At 33.6% G+C, this 21080-nt stretch overlaps 4 protein-coding genes across 5 annotated transcripts; 3 read left to right on the top strand and 1 right to left on the bottom strand.

Annotated features, from left to right (window-relative positions):
* Positions 1 to 6427: 6427 nt before the first annotated feature.
* Positions 6428 to 11584, top strand: LOC123915221 (ATP-dependent DNA helicase Q-like 4A). Its single transcript, XM_045966361.1, has 17 exons — positions 6428 to 6470; positions 7434 to 7542; positions 7662 to 7782; positions 7897 to 8048; positions 8121 to 8256; positions 8498 to 8621; positions 8702 to 8772; positions 8852 to 8920; positions 9006 to 9134; positions 9219 to 9377; positions 9494 to 9574; positions 9681 to 9842; positions 10012 to 10067; positions 10363 to 10492; positions 10573 to 10667; positions 10775 to 10852; positions 10927 to 11584. The coding sequence occupies exons 1-17, from the start codon at positions 6428 to 6430 to the stop codon at positions 11306 to 11308; spliced, it is 2097 nt and encodes a 698-aa protein (XP_045822317.1). The 3' UTR covers positions 11309 to 11584.
* Positions 11585 to 12768: 1184 nt separating this feature from the next.
* On the top strand, positions 12769 to 16216 carry LOC123918925. Of its 2 annotated transcripts, XM_045971102.1 has the most exons (7): positions 12769 to 13029; positions 13270 to 13391; positions 13903 to 14069; positions 14160 to 14429; positions 14526 to 14690; positions 14763 to 15549; positions 15755 to 16216. In XM_045971102.1, the coding sequence occupies exons 4-7, from the start codon at positions 14197 to 14199 to the stop codon at positions 16151 to 16153; spliced, it is 1584 nt and encodes a 527-aa protein (XP_045827058.1). In that variant the 5' UTR covers positions 12769 to 13029; positions 13270 to 13391; positions 13903 to 14069; positions 14160 to 14196; the 3' UTR covers positions 16154 to 16216. The 2 variants fall into 2 exon arrangements, with proteins under 2 accessions (XP_045827058.1, XP_045827057.1); XM_045971101.1 differs by lacking the exons at positions 12769 to 13029; positions 13270 to 13391 and having other exon boundaries at positions 13823 to 14069.
* Positions 16217 to 16283: 67 nt separating this feature from the next.
* LOC123915222 lies at positions 16284 to 18446 on the bottom strand. The gene is made up of 5 exons (XM_045966363.1): positions 18226 to 18446; positions 17965 to 18129; positions 17106 to 17892; positions 16515 to 16903; positions 16284 to 16417 (listed from the first exon to the last, which is right to left on the bottom strand). Exons 1-5 carry the CDS (start codon positions 18444 to 18446, stop codon positions 16408 to 16410), a joined length of 1572 nt encoding a protein of 523 aa, XP_045822319.1. The 3' UTR covers positions 16284 to 16407.
* A 10-nt stretch (positions 18447 to 18456) lies between these two features.
* On the top strand, positions 18457 to 20373 carry LOC123918926 (protein FAR-RED IMPAIRED RESPONSE 1-like). Its single transcript, XM_045971103.1, has 4 exons — positions 18457 to 19651; positions 19732 to 19842; positions 19931 to 20041; positions 20123 to 20373. Exons 1-4 carry the CDS (start codon positions 18470 to 18472, stop codon positions 20141 to 20143), a joined length of 1425 nt encoding a protein of 474 aa, XP_045827059.1. The 5' UTR covers positions 18457 to 18469; the 3' UTR covers positions 20144 to 20373.
* Positions 20374 to 21080: the final 707 nt, after the last annotated feature.

A 21080-nucleotide genomic window follows, 5' to 3' on the forward strand; every position in this document is an offset into this window, starting at 1 on the left:
TAAATTTCTCCCCCTTTCGGGGTTTTTTTTTTAATTTTAATTTTACCTAGTGTTGGTAGGTATTTATTCGCACCAATGATATGGGCCGATGTTTAATGGATATCCACTGAATATTTCTTCTCTTCTTCTTTTCTTTTCGCTCTCCTTTTGTTCGCTTTCAAAATTACAAAAATACCCCTAGTTACTTAAGTAGCAAACTCACAAAACGAAAAATTTGAAGAAAAAATAAAAAAAAGTTTGCATTATTTATATTTAAAAATAGTTTGATTTAAATTATTTGATAGTTCATACCAATTTTTTGAAAAATTGAAAATTATTTGATTTGTTATTGAGACCCATCAAAATTAACGGTATTCAATAAAAATTCATAAACCGTTAATCTTGATGGGTCTCAATAACATATCAAATAATTTTCATTTTTTTAAAAAAAATTGTATGGATAATATAAACTTTCAGTTTAAACGGCGGGTTTTGTAATATTTGTTATAGAGTTATTGACAAGTGATGCACCGTGCACCGTACCACTTATCCAACTCTAGCCAAAACCTAATGTATTTCACAGAAAACAAATTTTCATTAGTAATGTTTTTTGTAACAAGATTTTCATTAGTAATGTGAGTGTGAACAAAGCAAAAATTGGAAGAAAAAAAACAGTTTCATCTTAGGATGCAAACATTATAATTAAAATATAATTTTTTGTATCTCTCTCTTCCTTTGTTCCGTATTTTGTAAGGTTCAAATTCTAGAATACAATGTTGGGTCACGAGAGGGCAGTCAGGGGATCATCCACATTGGGCTAAGAACAACTATACAAGTGAGTTGGACACCACACTTTAACCCAAAACCTTAAGGTGTTAGGTTTATGTGTCATCTCACTTATAAAGTGTTCAACCTTCAGTTTTCTAAGCAATGTGAGACTTAACTCACATTTGCCACAACAATCTCCCCTTCAAGTGTGAGTCCTTCAATTCATGCTCCCTCTCAAGCAGAAGCTTTCTTCATCCATACACTTGTACTTGTACCGCCGTTAGCCAAACTGCTCAGCGGAACCCGCCGCCTGACCACCTTTGTCAGAAAGACTTTCGATATAAGGAGCCAGTTCAACCCATCGTTTAGATTGTATAGTTCGATAGTATCATTTTGGTGGGTACAGAGATTGGTAGATCATTAGTTTTTTTCTTTTATTGATAGGATGTAGTACTTCTTATTTATTTTATGAGGATTGCTATTTCAACATCAAATTTGGGTATAAAAAATATTGATATCAACTTTTCTCCACCCACAAGTACGGAAATCGATACATGCAAATAATATTAGGAAAAAAAAGCGTATATATGTTTTATTTTTGTTCGAGAATTGTGTTTGAATATTATTTTTCTTATTTTATTGATGTAATCCCCCTTTTGCTCACTCTCCTCTCCTCTTATGGTTGTTTTGTAGGTTTTGTGGTGTGTGTGTGTATGTGTGTGTGTTTCTTTTTGAAATAATTAAAATGTCTATTGAAAGATACTTTTTTGATAAGATCAATTGAAAGATACTTATCTATAATTTAATAGAGTACAAAAATATTTGAAACAAATACTATATGAGGAGTGCTAGCAACACACTCCAATAACAAACACACTCTAACACACTCTCTTCAATTGGTTAAAATTTATATGGGTCCCATAAAAGTTATATGGGTCCACATTTTTTTATGGGACCCATGTGAATTTCAACCAATAAAAAAGAGTGTGTTGGAGTGTGTTTGTTAAAGAGTGTGTTGCTAGCATTATTCATACTATAATATTATAAAATTGAGTAATACTATTGATCAATAATATCTTTCACACCAAACAAAGTTGCATTAGTAATGCAATACAAAAAAAAAATCTCAAAATAACAAAAGCATAAAATTAAAAATAGATTTTTCTCCAATACAGGAACTTATTTCCACCTTGGCTCAATCCAACTATAATTCAGTGGTTCACTTACCCTCTCAAAATTCACCACTTCATTTTCAAAGGTATGAAATTTTTGTGTTTCCAATGAATAAAACACAATACTTTGGTCATAAAACCTTGGAAAATATATCTTGTTTTCCATTCCTTGAATATTTGTCACTGCAGAAAATGATGTTTTGCCAACGAAAAGCATATAATTTCCTAAGCTTTCAACTTTAGTCCAAGTCATTGTATTTTCATTAAACTTGAAAACTTGAACCCATTTACCCAAAGGACCTTCAAATACTGACAATAGATTATCATTGCATTCTACTAGAAAGTTGTTGATAGAGTACTTAGTGCAAGGAGATTGGAGATCTTTAAATTCTTCCCAACTTGGAAAATTTTCTTCTCTTATTTTTATAACACTCAACATTCCTTTGTTGCTAAGAAAATAGAATGATCCATTATGAAAAGTAGGGTTTTTGTTGTTGAGAGAAGAGTGACTATATTTAAAATAATATGATGAATCAAACCATGTATCTTCATTAATGAGAGTAATGAGTGGACACTCAAGATCAAAATCAACAATAACACATTTGTAAGAAGTTGGACATTGTGAAAAGCCAAAACACTCTGAACTCTTTATATCATGTAATCCTTTCTGAAAGGGCATCACTTTTTTTGTAAAGGGGTTGAAGAAAAGTGCTGAATAATTTTTGTTCATTGTCAATAATAGCCAACCATCTTTTGAGTAACAAATTTCACAATCATTTGCATTGCCTCTAACTTTTGGCAATTTAATGGTATATTTATACTTGAGCCCGTGCTTAGGATGCACAAATTCAAAGACATTGTCCTTATTTAAGGACACAAGTAAAGGACATAGTGAATGATCATCAAACCTTAACCTTGAAATGTCATTCCATTGAATTGGTGGTGCTGTTAACCGGAAGAGTTTATCAGTAGCTCGAAAACTCAAATAATCAAATACAGTTAGATGTTTTGCAATCACTCCAAACACATCTAAAGAAAGTATAGACTCTAATTGAAGTGCACACTTAGTAGTAGTAATTGTATCCCCCTTCTCTTTTAAATGGATTGCACTACATGTACTTTCCTTTTCTTTAGTTTTCCATTTTCCACTCTCTTGTTCCAATATATTAGTTGTAATCCTACACAACATATCAAATTCAAAATAGTTTTAATTTATAGTGACACACACATACTTCTAATAAAATTTGAAAGACATGTATTAGTAATATAATTATTAAAGTACCTTATATCTGGCAAGAACCACATTGAATGAGACCGGAGATCTGGTAAATTTGGGAATTGTTCCGAAAATGTAAGACTCTTGTCTTCAATGTTGTAAATATAAACAAAATTTTTGTTTCTGAAAGCGAAATAGATGCGGCCTCCTTCAGTTTCTGGATTAATTGCTTGACAAGCAAAAGCCGAGTCAGCATGAGATATAAAAAACACTCTATCCTTGATGCTTTTCACCTCTTCCCACACCGATAATGAAAATTCAAATTTGTAAACAGCAACAGAAATAACCTTAACATATGTATGCAAAATTTCAATTCGGAATAGTTCATTGTTAGATTCCAACAACCGGCTTAAACGAACAAATCTAGTAGGCGGAAGTGTTGGCATGAGAACAGGTGCGGGGTTTATTTTAAGGCCTCGATGTCCATGTTTCTCGATTACTACTAAAAACCTTCCAAATGACGACTCTGCATATACGCAACCATTGCAATAAATAGGGTTTGTAAGATAGCTATTGTATCTAACTAAAGAAACTTTTTCACCCATCATTGATGAAGCCATCTCTAGGTCTTCGCGATAGTCCACTTCAGTCCATTGATCATCTCCGAGTTGGTAGTAGAATATTGAAGTGGTGTGGGATGAGAATAGAAATATGTCACAAACTTGATCAGTTGCAATTGGAGAGGATGACAAAATGCAATCACCAATATCGACATCGCATGTAAGGTGTGGGAGCTCGATTTTCCGAAGGCTACATGGGTTCCAAAGATATAGCTTGTTAGCATTTGATGTGCAATTTTCCAAAAGACACCAACCATGTTGTATGGTCAATAGAGTTGCATCCTCTAACTCTGGAATATTTCTAGTGTAGGTTATGGTTGGATCTAATATGCTGCAAAATATTTGATTATTTTCATCTAATTCATGGTTGAAATAAAGAAGCCAAGGATATTGTTGTGAAGGAGGAACACATTGTTGCTTTGTCCTGCTCTCTTTTGTATTTCCTAATTCCATCTGGGATCTTAGTCTCTGCATTTAATTAGTATGGAGAAATTAATTAGAAGAAGTTATTTGATTGTGTTAACAAGGATAATGTTTTAAATAAAATAATATAAAATTCATATACCATACATAAATAAGTTAAAGAAACCATTAACAATTGTCGTTTTCACAAACATCAAATATATCAATTATTCAATGAATCTAAAATATATTTGCATATAATTAAAGTTGGGGACTTGTTAAGTAAGTCCCCGTGAAATTGACCGGATTAATAGGGATATAGTATTATATATGCAGGAGACGAGTTCAAATCCCAAACATGTGAAATTTCTTGCCTTGAAAACAAACAACAAACTGAGAAAATATATATATTTAATATAAATAATGCTAGCAACACACTCTTTAACAAACACACTCCAACACACTCTCTTTTATTGGTTGAAATTCACATGGGTCCCATAAAAAAATGTGGACCCATATAACTTTTATGGGACCCATATAAATTTTAACCAATAGAAAAAAAGTGTGTTAGAGTGTGTTTATTAAAGAGTGTGTTGCTAGCCCTCCTCATTTAATATTTATGAATCTAAAGTGTAGAGAGAGTTATTTAATTTTGACACAAAAGTGAAAAGAGAGTTAGCACTTTTTCTTAGCACTCATGAACATGATAATTAAAAATATAAACATACCTAAAATTCAAGGCTTTTTATTGAGATTAAAACACTTTACTCTTCACCTCTGTGTTTGTGTTCAGCTCTTGTCTCTGATATTATTTTGTGTTATAATATATCCCTTCCTTAAGCATTGTTTTTATAGCCTTTTGTTTTTACGGTTCGTTTTTATAGCCTAGAAAATAGCTTTTATCAAATATCTATATGCGTAAAAAAACAAATCAATAGCTTTTATATCTTTTTTGGTAACGATTTTGTTTCTTTTTTAAAAATTTGAGTTGACCCCCTTTTATTTTGGAATTTATTTTTTAAGAGATCAGTATTCAGATTTAAAGACCATACTATTCTTCAAAAAAAAAAAATTAAAGATCATACCTATGTAAACCAAAACAAAAATCATACCTATCTACTAATTTTGTTTTGGTAGATATTTACACTAATCAATCAGTTCTCCATTCATATACGATATTTTTTTTTGGAATAAGATCATACTTATCTGCTAATTTTATTTTTTTTGGTAGATACTTGCACTAATCAGTTCTTCATATACGTACTATTTTTATTTTTTGGAATATCTTCATATACTATCTTTATGCGTGATTTTGATAAAATAAATATCTTCATGCGGTAAAAAAATAAAAAATTCTATGTGATTGTTCAACAAATTTTTTTGACTTAATTATGTTTTTTTTTTTTATCGCACCCCAAAATGACCAAAATACCCTTAAACTCAGTTTGAAATCACAAAAAAATATGAAATCGCATTAAAAAGAGAATGTCCTGGAATTGAAACGGTATAGAAGTTTTTAACGGAAGATCATGTACCAAAACAAATGTTAATGATCCGTCAAAAAAAAAATTTGACGAAAAATTTTCAAAATTCAATCTTTCACTGTGATTAATGACACATTAATGAAGTTTGTGAGATAGAACGCATTAATGAAGTTTATGTACAATTTTGGTATTATGTCAGTTTTTAATGAAAATTAGTTGTAACTAGATTTTTTTGGGGTGTGGTTAGAAAGTTTCTTATATTTTTGGTTCCGCTATTTTTATTTCTATAGAAATTAGTCCACCGTTCTAAAATCTCTTAGTTTTTGGTTCCTCTTTGGATTTTGGGCTTAAGATGTTAGAGTGACATGTTTTAATAAAACGATCAATTAATACCTATAAAAAGTACAAGTAAACTTCACATAAAACTTTAGATATTGATGTTCCTAACGATGATTTTCTTGTTGATGCAAAATAGACATTACACTTAAAATTGTGGATCTTATGCAAAGTTAGATATTACAACAATCTCACCATCTGAATGATCTACAAATTTAATTGCAATGTTTGACTCACTTTTTTTATTCCTTCAAAGAAAAATATAAAACACGTTATATAAACAATTTAAAAAAATAAAATTGTCTCAGTATAAAATATGTTACGAAAAGATTTTGGATTCTAAAACTTGAAAAAACACATAAAATTAAGATGATCTTAACATAAGGCAAGGCAACATGCCAAAACTCCATCACCCCTCTCCCCCAAAAAAGAAAAATCAATTTTGAAGAAATGGAATCACTTCCTATAACCGTTTACGCTGTGTTTAAGAAATGTAGTTAAATGTAGTTAATTTTCTTGATTTAATGCAAAACATGAGTTATGTTTACTATATTACCCTTTGAAAAAGTAATTTATGCCTTGGAAATCACATAAACTTTTGAAAAGTAAAATGATTAAATAAGAATATATTCGAAATAGTAGTATTAATTAGTTTAAAAGTAGTTGACTTTTATTTATATTTGTGTCCAAAATTTAAAGTTTTTTTTTTCTTATATTTATCTGCTGAGGGAGTAATGTTTGGACAAAATTTTAATGGAGAATGTTAACATGTGCCCTTAAGGCACATGTTAAAGAAACAAAAATAGAAATTATTAAATGCTAACTTATGTATTTTAACTTTTGAAATATTAAATTTCTTATATCATTAAATGTTGATTTTCTATATTGAGATATCTTAACATGTGATCTGACTGAGTCGAATTCATTTGGATATTTCTTACAAGGCAAGCAAATTAGAAGCCCAATAGTATTGTGTTAAGCATGCTTGTTTTTCACGTGGTTGAACGAACCAATTATAACATCAATGGGGTTACTAAATTTTTAGTTGACTTGATTTCGACTTTTAATGAAGATGGTTTAAATTTATGACTTCGCTGATGCATTAACATTTGAGTAATTCAACTAGAAGGCAATGTAGGTTTCCCTACTCTTTTGTGAAGTTGAAACTGTTGAGCAGTTTTGACAATTGTATTCATTCTGTATTTTTCCAAATCCTTTTATTTATTTTTCCAAATCCATTACTCAAGTTTATCTTAAGTCTTAATTGCTTATATCCATATGATATATAGATACCGATGTCTCTCTCTTCATTAATGTCGTGCGTTTACTGTCTTTTAGAACATTGATGTTGACCAAATTGTTGAGAAATACCAGTCCACTTGCACTCCTCAACCCTCCGGTGTCCAAATTTCCTCCTGTTACACCATTTGCAGATAAGGTTAATTTTGCCGGGCAGGGGGATACTTTTTTGCCACCAGAGCTGTGCTTGGATTGCATCCACGGCTACAAGGTATTGATTGGACATGTTTTTCTGTGTTATATGTGACACCCGAAAAGGTTGCCAGGTGAGTGTCATTGTTGATAGCTGCTTATTCTTTGAAACATTTTTTTCTTTGTATGCACTCATTTTCACTTAAGAACCATATTTTTCATTTCATAACGCCTTTTTGTATATTGACTGCAGAAGTGACGTTCTTCTGCGACACTTGGAGAGTTTACACGTTCGTGAGTTGCTTTCAAGGATTGTAATTGATGAAGCTCACTGTGTGAGCCAATGGGGGCATGATTTTAGACCAGATTATCAGGTTGGAGCTTTTATTCCTTCCAACTGGATTCAATATCGTGTGATATACATTTTTTTTTGCAGAAGATCATGTGATATATTGTTTTAACTTTAATAGATTCTTTAATTCTCCCAGGGACTTGGTGTATTGAAACAGAAATTCCCAAATACTCCCGTTTTAGCTTTAACAGCTACAGCAACAGCTAGTGTAAAAGAAGATGTTGTGCAAGCACTCGGTCTTGTTAACTGCATTGTTTTTCGGCAAAGTTTTAATCGCCCAAATTTACGGTGTGTTAAACAAGTACCAACCTCTTATTAATAGTTTGAGTGGATGAATCATGTCTGATTTGAACATTGCAGGTATTCCGTTGTCCCCAAGACCAAAAAGTGTTTGGAGGATATTGATAAATTTATCAGGGAAAATCATTTTGATGAATGTGGCATCATCTATTGTCTTTCACGAATGGACTGTGAAAAGGTTGCTGAAAAATTACAGGTTGGTCTTTTCTTGTGATGAACTGTTTGGGATTTTTTTGTGTTTTCAAGCTTTTCTTTCTTTATCTTCCTCTTTTCAGCATTCTTTGTTGTTTGTGTTTCATTGTCTCTGCATGATATGCGATCTGATAAACCATGACTGCACTCTTGTGACCTCCTCACTCTTAGTCTTATGTAAATGCGAAGGTGGTATCTAATTGTGTGGCTTGTGAATTCATTATCTGGTTTTATTCATTGTTCAGGAATGCGGGCATAAATGTGCATTTTATCATGGGAGCATGGATCCTGATCAACGTGCTTTTGTTCAAAGGCAATGGAGCAAAGATGAGATCAATATAATTTGTGCTACCCTGGCATTTGGAATGGGTATGTTTGCATCTTTGCAACTTCTTCTTGCATTGATTAATGGAATGAAATCGTATTTAAATTTAAAGTTGATGTTTCAGGGATTAACAAACCTGATGTCCGCTTTGTAATCCATCATTCCCTCCCAAAATCTATTGAAGGCTATCATCAGGTACTCATAGATCTTCGAAGTATGTATTAGGCATGGATTTTGATTCATTTGACCAATTACTCTATGAATTTCCTTTCAGGAATGCGGACGAGCTGGTAGAGATGGTCAGAGTTCCTCCTGTGTCTTGTATTATAGCTACAGTGACTATGTTAGTATTGGTTATGACACTACTACTTGAATATAAATTCGTATGTTTTTATTTCTTATATTAGCTGTATATCTCATGTTCACAGATCCGAGTTAAGCATATGTTAAGCCTAGGAGCAATAGAGCAAAGCCCAATGCCATCTGGATACAGTCGTTCAAATGCGATAAATTCAGGAAGGATACTGGAAACAAACACTGAAAACCTTTTGCGCATGGTATTATCTTGTTAAGGACTTTGAAATACTACATTACACACATGCACACACATATTACTAAATCTTCATCTTGAACTTTCCCAGGTCAGTTATTGTGAAAATGATGTGGACTGTCGGCGCTATATTCAGCTCGTTCATTTTGGGGAGAAGTTTGATTCTTCAACCTGTCAGAAAACATGTGATAATTGTGTGAAGGTCACAAGTTTCGTTGAGAAGGATGTCACCGAAATTGCAAAACAATTGGTCTGGAATCAAATTCTATCCATATATTTTCATCCCTTCACGTCATGAAATTTCATTAGTTTGTAATATTTGAGTCCACTTGTTCTCAGTTGTACTTTTAACTGACATCTATTTAGGTTGAACTCGTTAAGCTAACGGGACAGAAGGTCTCAGCATCTCATATATTAGAGGTGTATCGTGGTTCCTTAAGCCAGATGGTACGACAATAAACATCTTATTTTATTTTTATTTTTTCACTCTTTGCTATTCTTTAGCTAAAACCGTAGTTATCTTTAATCTTTTCGTTTTTAACATCAAAATTAGGTCAAGAAACACCGACATGAGACTGTGCGTCTTCACGGTGCTGGGAAGCATCTAGCTAAGGGTGAGGCTTCCCGTATATTGCAACATCTTGTTGTTGAGGATTTTCTTGTGGAGGAAGTAAAGAAAAGTGATTTTTATGGATCCGTATCATCTGTATTGAAGGTATCAGACTCATTCTACTTTAATATGTCTGTATGCTGCAATTTTATTCCAAAACAAATAATGTGTTCTTCTCATTGTGCTTCAAATGTGTGTGATATAGCTTCTTAGTTACTTTCAACAATTATATTCCAGTAACTGTGAGCTGTCTAATGCTTTAACTTGTTTCCAGGTAAATGAGACAAAGGTCCGTAATGTGTTATTTGGTAGCCAAAGAATTATATTGAGGTTTGTCCTTCCTATCAAGCTATTTCATGCTTAAATTTGCGAATCAGGGTGCCAATGCTCATTGGTTAAACAACTTTACACGAAAGTTCTTTTTTCTTTCGTTTGTGAGGGGTTATATAAATATGATATCATTTGCCATAGTTAGGGTGTCAATGCTGAAGCCTCAGATATATTTAACTTGACCTCAGTTTCAACTGAATTTTGTTTCAGCCTTCTATGGCAGCAAGTTCACATTGCATGCATGTTTTTTTTTATCTATCCATATTCTACTCAGTGGCATCTTTAACTTTTGCAGATTCCCGTCTTCTGTGAAAGCATCAAAGCCTGGGAAATCTGATATAACTCCAGCCAAAGGTTCTCTGACTTCCGGAAAGCTGAATCTTCCCATTGACATTCCTGACCAACCTCAAACTGAAGTAGACGTGGTATATAATATTTTTTCCCCCTCCAATTTTGTTGGAATTTCTAACTGTTTGAATTATACTTAAAGAAAAATATATTACAGAACCTAGCAGCTAATTTGTACACTGCTCTGAGGATGTTGCGGACAGCTCTTTGTAGAGAAGCTGGAGAGGGTGTTATGGCTTACCACATATTTGGGTAAGTTATTATTTTCATTTTCTTCTAATACAAGAATCAAGTTAACTTTTAATCCCTTTTGTATAAAAGTGTATAAAAGCATCTGATAAGTTGTTGTTTCTATTTAGCAATGCTACGTTGCAGCAGATAAGCAAGAGACTACCAAGAACAAAAGAAGAACTTCTTTATATCAATGGCATTAGCAAGTAAGTTCTTTCTAGGAATTCTACAGTGTCCTTATTACTGAACCAGTTTTCATTGATGTTTTTGCATAATGCAGGACTAAAGTAAGCAAGTATGGGGATCGGTTACTGGAAACAATTGAGAAAACCATAAACGAATTTTACAATACGGATAAAAACAGCAGTGGCAGCAAAGGCAGTGCTGATTCAGCCAAAAGAAGACGAGAGGCAAATAGAGATCCAGATTCAAATGCGGAGGATGATGATGATTCCTTAATCAAAAGTACCGGTCGTTCCAAGAAAAGGACAGTAAGGAGACAAATTAAAAAGGCTGAAATATATGATTCAGAAGAGGAAGATTATTACCATGGATGCCTTGATGAGGACCTAGATTGTATTAATATTGAAGATGAGGCATTAGATAAAATAAATGGTACAGATGCTGCAGGAAGAGTACTACCTCGATGGACAGCATCTTGATATGGTGTATGTTGATTATCTTATTATTGTATATGTCCCTTCAGGATATGAATGTTAGAGTTTTTATTGGACCAACCTTCCATTAGTTTAAGTTTGTTGGAACAGTGTTTTGTTCCAACAGAGCATTGCAGTGGAAGATAAACAACACAAGCGGATCAACGATAAAAACTGTGGATAACTTGATGGCGAAGTAATAGTAGTACACAACTACGGATATTTTTCTTTCTATTTTATTTATTCCTGGCATCAGTGTAATTGAATGATGTTGGTGAAAAACTGCAATTTTAATTTGGAGATGGTGTATATAGTTGATTGTCTTTGATAAATTTGACATTTCAATCATGCTATTAGTCTTGATAGTGTAATTATTTATGAGTAGAATAATATGTAGCTAAACTTTACTTATTTCCCGGCCAAACTTTGAATTAGCCGAGACTCTTTTTAGCGGGCAGATTAATTATTTACATGAAATATTCATATCAAACAATTTAATAATTCTGTTTGGGATGACTGTAACTTAGACAGAATTACCTGCAACTTTAGTAAAAACTATACTTTTAAATTTCAACAAAATATCGGCACCCCTATAATTTTCCAAATTTAGCATCAATTCAAATATGCGCTTAATCTCCAAAAGATACTACCGAAAGTTACTTCAATTTATAATTTATCCATGATCTTCATATACCAAGAATTCCATTTCTTATAAAAAAGGATTTTGTTTTATTCTTATGATTCTTACTATTTGTATAATACTATAGGGTTTTATAAGGTAGTATATATTTGTTATTATATATATGGAAATATGTAATATATATTCTCCAAGTATATTTGGCGCCAAAATCATTGTACTGCAATCAGGTGAAACAAAACAATGTTCCTTTACTAAAAAAATTAGATGATGTGGCAAATATAGTCCATTGGATATTTTGAAGGGCTTAGATCAGATTTGACTGCAGTGACTGCACACTCAAAGTGAATTCACCCAATCCATATCCCCAAATTCCTAAGTCACAACCCTAAGCCACATGTCAAAGTCTTTAATTTTTTAAAAAAATTGAAAACATCAGAGTTGCAGAACTATAGATCTGTTTCACGACTTCACATTCTGCCTTGCAACCTATCGTCGTCCAGCACACCACCGTCGTACTTCGTCCTCTGTCATCCATCGCGCCACCGTCGTAGTGTCTCCGCCGTCACCACGCGTGCCGCCGTCGTGTTTGCTCTGTCGCCGACCTTCAAACAGTACGAAATTTGGAACCAAACACTAGTGGAAAAAACACTTTTTAAATATACATTCTAGATCAGATGTCATCCACCTGATTTAATGACCTTAAAAACAGGACACTGAAGACAGATTTTTAAGTGAATAACAATTAAATCAGTTAGCCTGATTTAAAAAAAATTATTTATAATTAAAAAAAACATAAATTATTCACTCTTTTTTCATCTCACAAAACCACACACAATGAACAACCTTCTCTCTCTCTCTCTCTCTCTCTAAAATCGAAACCCAACCTTTTGCTTCTATCTCCGAATCCAAATTGGCAGCGGCGATGGCAACAACATCCGTAGTTCCGGCGAATCGCCGGCGAACGGTTACTTCCAACGAGGATATGGACTTCGAGACAATAGAAGGTGTGAAAGCCATTGGAAGCTTCGAAGAGATGGGTATAAAAGACGGTTACTGTTTGTCAGGTTGTTGATACCTCCGTGAGAGAGTGAGTTTCTTTCTTCTTCTTTTTATCTTTTTTTGTTTGATTTGTTTGGATTAGGAATTTGAAGAGTAGAGGTGATTTTAGGTTGGATTTGTTGATTAGGGTTTTTTAGGGTAATTAGGGGTTTTGAGTTTTGATTTGTTTTTGTGTGATTTGTTTTTGTTTTAGTTTAATTTCCATTTCAATTTTGGTCTTCTATTCATTCTTTAATGGATTCTCATTCCAATTTCCCCTTTGGTTTAGCTTCATTGTACGTTTAGAGTTTTCAAAGTCCTCTTTGCCGCTACAGCCGCCATCTTCGCATTCAGTCGCTGTTGGTTTTCTCCTCATCTTCATCTATCGTGCCGACACTTCTTAACCTACAGGTATCTCTATTTCTTCAGTATATAGCTCCCAACTTATTTAATTTCAATTTTCTGTGTTGTGTGATATTGTGTTTTCTAAAGTTCGATTTGTTTTGTCAATAGTTTTGTAATCAAGTTTAGATTTAGTTTCAATAAGTAGAGGCGTTTCTGTGCTGCAATTAACCTTGTTAAGAAAAGATTTTTATAAAAGAAAACAATACAATGGGAAAAAAAGGAAAAGTTGCCGGCACTTCTTAGCACCTTGGTTAGCTTTTGCTTTTTGCTGGCTGGTCTTCATTTGGACCTGTTGCAAGTGTTAGCTTTTCTCTTTCAGTTATGCGTTATAGTTCACAATAGAGTGATTGTGGTCGATAGGTAAAGGTTGGTGAGATCTCAATTAGGACAAACTAAAGAAATGTGGTCGATAGGTAAACGATTTCTTATTTTTCTACCACTAACCAAACTATTTCTTTCTTTTATCTTTGCAACCGATACAATGGAACCGGAATATGATGCTGAACTGAATTACCAGAAGTTTAACAAGTTCATTCGTCAACATAAGGAGAGTTTGAAGGATGAAAGAGTTTTGGAAGCCAATATAGACGAAGCTATAACATTCTATGGGGATGATGAGGTTACGCTTCGACCTGAGACTAAGGTTAACTCATATTCCATCACCATCGCTGACCAAACAGAGTGGTATGAATATATTTTAACCCTAATCTTGGTTTATCTCTATTTTAATCTACATTATTCTATTTTTATTATTTTATCTATATTTTTTTGTAGGGATCACTGTCATTGGACTTCTGGGGCGAAGTATGAAATGACTTTTGAACTTATTGAGGAGAAAAGTATATTGAAGAAGGCAAGAATCGCCGAAGCTCTCATTTTCGCCGTTAACCACCGTGACCCGAATAAATTAGTTTTATTCGACAAAGGTTCTCCTACTAAATCTGGTAAGCTTAAATTTTGGCACAACCAAGTTGGTCAACCTGGAAACGGTTTCTTTGATTCGAACGGGAATATTCTTCTGCGGGTTCAGCTTCAGTTATTGCCGTAAGTTTGAGACTAATTTAAGTTAGTACGAATAAACTCTAAACGTACACCCATTGAATAATTTGTTCTGTTCTGTTGTTGTTTTTTGATGTACAGCTACGGCCCTGACCGGGAGGAGACATCTTTCCATTCTTTGCACAGGCAATTCCGCCTACAACTCTATTGGATCAAGAAGAAAGTGATTGACAAGTCATTTTCTAAACTGTTTGCATCTCATACAACCTACGTAGAAAAGGAATCACGTTCTGCTGATTGGGAGAGGTATATAACATGTTATTAATTTTATGAATTTTACTTAAATTAGCAGCAAAATGACACCTGTTATTTGTGCAGTTATCTGAAAGATTCAAGTCAGGAGTTAAAAGTGAGCAAAAAAAGATTATGGGAATACTTATGGAAATATTTTAATAATGATTATTGTTTGATTGATATCATTAAGCATGGAATGAAGAAAACAAAGTCTTTTTTAAATCTAGTGGAAGCAGCTGACTATCACCTATCGGGTCCTCTTGGTGAATTCGTTGCCAAGCCTAAATACTTACCTATCCAAGAGTTAACCGAGGATTTGACACTGAATAATGTATTGAAATTTGAAAAGGACTTGGTAAGAAGTGGCTGGAATGTGTTTCTATTTATTTTTCTGAAGCTCACATTACATGACAGCTTTTTGAAGTTTCGTAAACAAACTGGACAACAAACCAATCAGGAAACTGAACATGTTCCAGCTCCAGGAGTTGACAGTGGTGGTTCTGCCAAAATTGAACATGTTTCAGCTCCAGCTGATAGTGTTGGTTGTTCCGAAACTAAAGCTGATGTTCCCGACAAGGGTGGTTCTGCGGCAGATATGATTTATGAAAACCAAGCTGGTGTGGACATTAAAGAATTATACTATGAGGTACTAGTTCCTGGCATTGCTGCTCTTGGTACAACATTAAACGAGGGTGTGAACAAGATAAGGGAAAAACATCACTTCACCCGTGAAGTATCAGTTATGGTAGATAGTTTGTTCACTAACGTCCAAGAAAATGCTTTGGAGGTATTTAATCAGGAAGTGAATAATAGCAGAATTGATGATCACAAGTTTGACGTGCAAAGTATAAAGTTCAAACCAAAGCCTACCGTAAGTTCTTATTTTTTTATTGTATATCTTATTTATTTATTTTAAATTTCAGCGAGGTGTCAATCTAGTGTCGCTTCACTTGGTTTGGTTATTAGACTCCACCTGACAGACATCACTGTGTTTATTTCTAACCTTAAGAACATGGCAGGCTACCATCATGGTAGCTAGCCTTCAATCTTATTTATTTATTTTGTTGTTGTTGTAGGCTAAGATCAAAGATGACACAGAATTGGAAGCCGAAGCCCGCAGGATTGGGAGATTGGGGGAAAAGTATGCATATGAATATTACAAGGACAGATACAATAATGTCCTCTGGGTGAATGAAGATGATGAAGTATTTCAACCATTTGACTTGACTGGTTTTGATAAGAAAAACAATTCCAAATTTTTTATCGAAGCCAAGGCCACCATTCATAAAAGAAAGAAATGGTTTCATATTTCCCCGGCTGAGTATCATTGGGCTATGAAGAAACAGTCAAATTATATTATTGCTCATGTTTACATAGATGAGAAGGAGGGGGCAGAACCAAAATTCACGGTGACAGAATTTATTAATCCTACTGGTCGTAATAGTTTGCTAAAACTCTGTATGAGGTACAAGTAATTGTAATGACTGTTGACATATTGTGTCAAATTAAACATTGCCAACCTGGCTATATTTGGTGCATGCATCTGTCTAACTTCCTTTTCCTAATTAGTATTTATTTATCATATCATAGTATTTATTTATCACCTTATTATTACTATGATATGATAAATAAATACTAATTAGGAAAAGGAAGTTAGACAGATGCATGCACCAAATATAGCCAGGTTGGCAATGTTTAATTTGACACAATATGTCAACAGTCATTACAATTACTTGTACCTCATACAGAGTTTTAGCAAACTATGCACCAAATATAGCCAGGTTGGCAATGTTTAATTTGACACAATATGTCAACAGTCATTACAATTACTTGTACCTCATACAGAGTTTTAGCAAACTATTACGACCAGTAGGATTAATAAATTCTGTCACCGTGAATTTTGGTTCTGCCCCCTCCTTCTCATCTATGTAAACATGAGCAATAATATAATTTGACTGTTTCTTCATAGCCCAATGATACTCAGCCGGGGAAATATGAAACCATTTCTTTCTTTTATGAATGGTGGCCTTGGCTTCGATAAAAAATTTGGAATTGTTTTTCTTATCAAAACCAGTCAAGTCAAATGGTTGAAATACCTCATCATCTTCATTCACCCAGAGGACATTATTGTATCTGTCCTTGTAATATTCATATGCATACTTTTCCCCCAATCTCCCAATCCTGCGGGCTTCGGCTTCCAATTCTGTGTCATCTTTGATCTTAGCCTACAACAACAAAATAAATAAATAAGATTGAAGGCTAGCTACCATGATGGTAGCCTGCCATGTTCTTAAGGTTAGAAATAAACACAGTGATGTCTGTCAGGTGGAGTCTAATAACCAAACCAAGTGAAGCGACACTAGATTGACACCTCGCTGAAATTTAAAATAAATAAATAAGATATACAATAAAAAAATAAGAACTTACGGTAGGCTTTGGTTTGAACTTTATACTTTGCACGTCAAACTTGTGATCATCAATTCTGCTATTATTCACTTCCTGATTAAATACCTCCAAAGCATTTTCTTGGACGTTAGTGAACAAACTATCTACCATAACTGATACTTCACGGGTGAAGTGATGTTTTTCCCTTATCTTGTTCACACCCTCGTTTAATGTTGTACCAAGAGCAGCAATGCCAGGAACTAGTACCTCATAGTATAATTCTTTAATGTCCACACCAGCTTGGTTTTCATAAATCATATCTGCCGCAGAACCACCCTTGTCGGGAACATCAGCTTTAGTTTCGGAACAACCAACACTATCAGCTGGAGCTGAAACATGTTCAATTTTGGCAGAACCACCACTGTCAACTCCTGGAGCTGAAACATGTTCAGTTTCCTGATTGGTTTGTTGTCCAGTTTGTTTACGAAACTTCAAAAAGCTGTCATGTAATGTGAGCTTCAGAAAAATAAATAGAAACACATTCCAGCCACTTCTTACCAAGTCCTTTTCAAATTTCAATACATTATTCAGTGTCAAATCCTCGGTTAACTCTTGGATAGGTAAGTATTTAGGCTTGGCAACGAATTCACCAAGAGGACCCGATAGGTGATAGTCAGCTGCTTCCACTAGATTTAAAAAAGACTTTGTTTTCTTCATTCCATGCTTAATGATATCAATCAAACAATAATCATTATTAAAATATTTCCATAAGTATTCCCATAATCTTTTTTTGCTCACTTTTAACTCCTGACTTGAATCTTTCAGATAACTGCACAAATAACAGGTGTCATTTTGCTGCTAATTTAAGTAAAATTCATAAAATTAATAACATGTTATATACCTCTCCCAATCAGGAGAACGTGATTCCTTTTCTACGTAGGTTGTATGAGATGCAAACAGTTTAGAAAATGACTTGTCAATCACTTTCTTCTTGATCCAATAGAGTTGTAGGCGGAATTGCCTGTGCAAAGAATGGAAAGATGTCTCCTCCCGGTCAGGGCCGTAGCTGTACATCAAAAAACAACAACAGAACAGAACAAATTATTCAATGGGTGTACGTTTAGAGTTTATTCGTACTAACTTAAATTAGTCTCAAACTTACGGCAATAACTGAAGCTGAACCCGCAGAAGAATATTCCCGTTCGAATCAAAGAAACCGTTTCCAGGTTGACCAACTTGGTTGTGCCAAAATTTAAGCTTACCAGATTTAGTAGGAGAACCTTTGTCGAATAAAACTAATTTATTCGGGTCACGGTGGTTAACGGCGAAAATGAGAGCTTCGGCGATTCTTGCCTTCTTCAATATACTTTTCTCCTCAAACATTGTTCACTGACCAAGACAGAGCAATGGCTAAAGCGCTAGCTGAGGTGATGCCGGAGACTCGACATGGGTTATGTACATGGCATTTGATGCAAAATGGAATTAAAAATCTTGGACCAAAATTATTGAAAAGAGGAAATCATTTCATGTCTAGCTTTGCAAAATGCATGTATGAATATGAACAAGAAGTGAAGTTTGAGTTAGCTTGGAGTAAGTTAGTTGCTGATTTTGATGTCTTTGAAGAAAATTGGGTGAAGACAATGTATGCTCTAAAGGAAAAATGGGCAGCATGCTACATGAAGGAAGTAATCACTTTAGGAATGCGAAGCACTCAACTTAGTGAGAGTTTGAATTCCAATTTTAAGGCTTACATGAAGCCGAACATCAATATTATCCAATTCTTCAATCACTTTGAAAGTGTTGTTGAGGAGAAGCGTTATAATGAGTTAGTTAGTGAATACGAGTCTCGACACAAACTACCAAAGCTAAGGTATAACTATTCATCAATTCTGATGCAACTTGCACAAATATACACTCCTACAGTTTTTGAGGTATTTCATGAAGAATTTTCATTATTTTTTGCTACTTGCATACGAGAAAGAAATGTATCTCAATTTCCTTTTGAATATGTTATCACCTCAATCAATGATGAAGGAGAGTGGAGAGTGTTATTTGATCCTATACAAATCTCCATATCATGCAATTGTAGAAAGTTTGAGACTTTTGGAATACTTTGTTGTCATGCTTTGAAGGTGTTTGAGGCAAATGATGTTAAATTTGTCTCTGAGAAATACATTCTAAAGAGGTGGACAAAGGATGCACGAAGTGGTATAATACATGACATACATGCTAATGAAGTTGTGGAAAATCCCAAACTATCTATTGCACAACGATATAGACAACTTTGCTCCATTATGATTAAATTTGTTGCTGACGTGTCCTCTTCTGAGAGTTTATCTCAGCTTGCAAAAGAAGGATTGCAGGACTTATATAAGAAGGTGATGGATGCTCGGTTAAAAGAAAATTCAACATGTAATGATCAAGGTGATGTTCCAATACCAACGACAGTGTATGTCACAGAAGCAAGCGGGTTCAAGCAACGACCTGGGTTAAAAAGACAAAAAAGATTAAAGAGCTGCCTTGAACTTTCGCGCCAGAAAAAAAGGCAAAAACCAACTATAAAACCTTCTTCAACGCAACAATCTAATGTATACAAGTTTATGATACTAGCAACATTACTTTGCCTTTTTGTGGATTTATTATGTCTTAATTTTCATTTTCATTGAAGGGTATCAAATCTCTAAGTCAAGTAGAATGTACAAGTACAACAGCTAGTTTGGCACATCCTACATATTCTTACTCTCAAACTACAAGACATTTGCCAACTCAACAATTTGTGGTAAACTAGTTTTATGGTAACATGCAAATAGTTTGGCACATCCTGTATATGCTTTATTTATGAGTTTAATTTTTTATGTTTATTGAAGGATATTGAATCTCCAAGTCAAATGGAATGTGCAACATCTAGTTTGGAACATCCAGCATATGTGCTCTCTCAAACCACTGAAAATCAATTTAGCTTCACTGAGTTATTGATGGTAAGATCTCTAATTAATGGTTTAAAAAATTGTCTCTATATGTAGCTTATGATAATAACCTCTTTTACTTTTGTATTGTAGGAGTCACATGTAGATAAATGAATATCAGTCAAGGTTACAAATCTCAATGGAAAGATCATATCAGACCAATATTTTCATTTTGGATTTTGTTTTGTAATGTGTTTATTGTAGAATAGAAATCACATTAGCCCACAAACTTGAATATGTATGCTTACTGTTACTATAACAGAGCATCTTTTGAACAATGAGTTTATTGTGGTGCTTCATATATATTTGCAAACTCAATATGAAATTAAAGGTCATTATAATTAGTTCTTCAAACTCAAATTATGATTAATTACAATCTAGAAACAATATAGAAGTTTTACTTCACTTGTTTTAAAAAAAAAAAAATATACAACGCTTGCTTCACCATGACAAATTCACCTCCAGCCCTTGACAACTAAAACCCAAAGAAAATAAATCGTGTGATGTCAAAATAGTCGCACCACTGGCTTGATAGTTGATACAGTGAAATTATTACTATTTGGTTGCTTTTTTCTATTTATTTATTTTCTGATTCTTTTCCTTTGACTTTATTGGTATGTTATTTTTATAAAGATGTGTGGTTGTAAGTTGTTAAAAGATATATGTGGTGGGTATTAAATTGACTGCAGTGACTGCACACTCAAAGTGAATTCACTGAATCCATATCCGGGTTTGGGCCAAGTTAAAACTATTATTCAAAACTAAAAAGTACAAAGTTTTTATAATAAAAAATTATTAAAGGATTAAAACTAATTGTAGTTGTTAAAATAGTTAAGTTGGGTATAATTTCATTAAATAAAAGTATATTATTGGAAAAGAAATTAAATGTTACATTGATATTCTAAAAGTGATAATTTATTTTGAGATAGAGAAAAAAAATGCTAAAGTGACAATTAAAATGTGACGGGGTAGATAAGTTAACGACTGACACATAATATATTTTATATTCGCTTTCATCCATGCAAGAAACCGCGCTATACTCACCTTTTAG

Source organism: Trifolium pratense, linkage group LG3 (assembly GCF_020283565.1).
Source record: "Trifolium pratense cultivar HEN17-A07 linkage group LG3, ARS_RC_1.1, whole genome shotgun sequence".
In the NCBI taxonomy this organism is placed as follows: domain Eukaryota; kingdom Viridiplantae; phylum Streptophyta; class Magnoliopsida; order Fabales; family Fabaceae; genus Trifolium; species Trifolium pratense.

Coding starts and splice junctions, on each gene's coding strand:
- LOC123915221 (XM_045966361.1), top strand. CDS start 6,428: ATGGAATCACTTCCTATAACCGTTTACGCTGTGTTTAAGAAAT. Junction 8,622..8,701: donor TACCCTGGCATTTGGAATGG/GTATGTTTGCAT, acceptor TTGATGTTTCAG/GGATTAACAAACCTGATGTC. Junction 10,068..10,362: donor AGCCAAAGAATTATATTGAG/GTTTGTCCTTCC, acceptor TAACTTTTGCAG/ATTCCCGTCTTCTGTGAAAG.
- LOC123915222 (XM_045966363.1), bottom strand. CDS start 18,446: ATGTTTGAGGAGAAAAGTATATTGAAGAAGGCAAGAATCGCCGAAGCT. Junction 18,130..18,225: donor GTTCAGCTTCAGTTATTGCC/GTAAGTTTGAGA, acceptor TTTGATGTACAG/CTACGGCCCTGACCGGGAGG. Junction 17,893..17,964: donor CGTTCTCCTGATTGGGAGAG/GTATATAACATG, acceptor TTATTTGTGCAG/TTATCTGAAAGATTCAAGTC.
- LOC123918926 (XM_045971103.1), top strand. CDS start 18,470: ATGGCTAAAGCGCTAGCTGAGGTGATGCCGGAGACTCGACATGGGTTA. Junction 19,652..19,731: donor CTTCAACGCAACAATCTAAT/GTATACAAGTTT, acceptor TTTTCATTGAAG/GGTATCAAATCTCTAAGTCA. Junction 20,042..20,122: donor GCTTCACTGAGTTATTGATG/GTAAGATCTCTA, acceptor TTTGTATTGTAG/GAGTCACATGTAGATAAATG.
- LOC123918925 (XM_045971101.1), top strand. CDS start 13,867: ATGGAACCGGAATATGATGCTGAACTGAATTACCAGAAGTTTAACAAG. Junction 14,070..14,159: donor ATCGCTGACCAAACAGAGTG/GTATGAATATAT, acceptor ATTTTTTTGTAG/GGATCACTGTCATTGGACTT. Junction 14,691..14,762: donor CGTTCTGCTGATTGGGAGAG/GTATATAACATG, acceptor TTATTTGTGCAG/TTATCTGAAAGATTCAAGTC.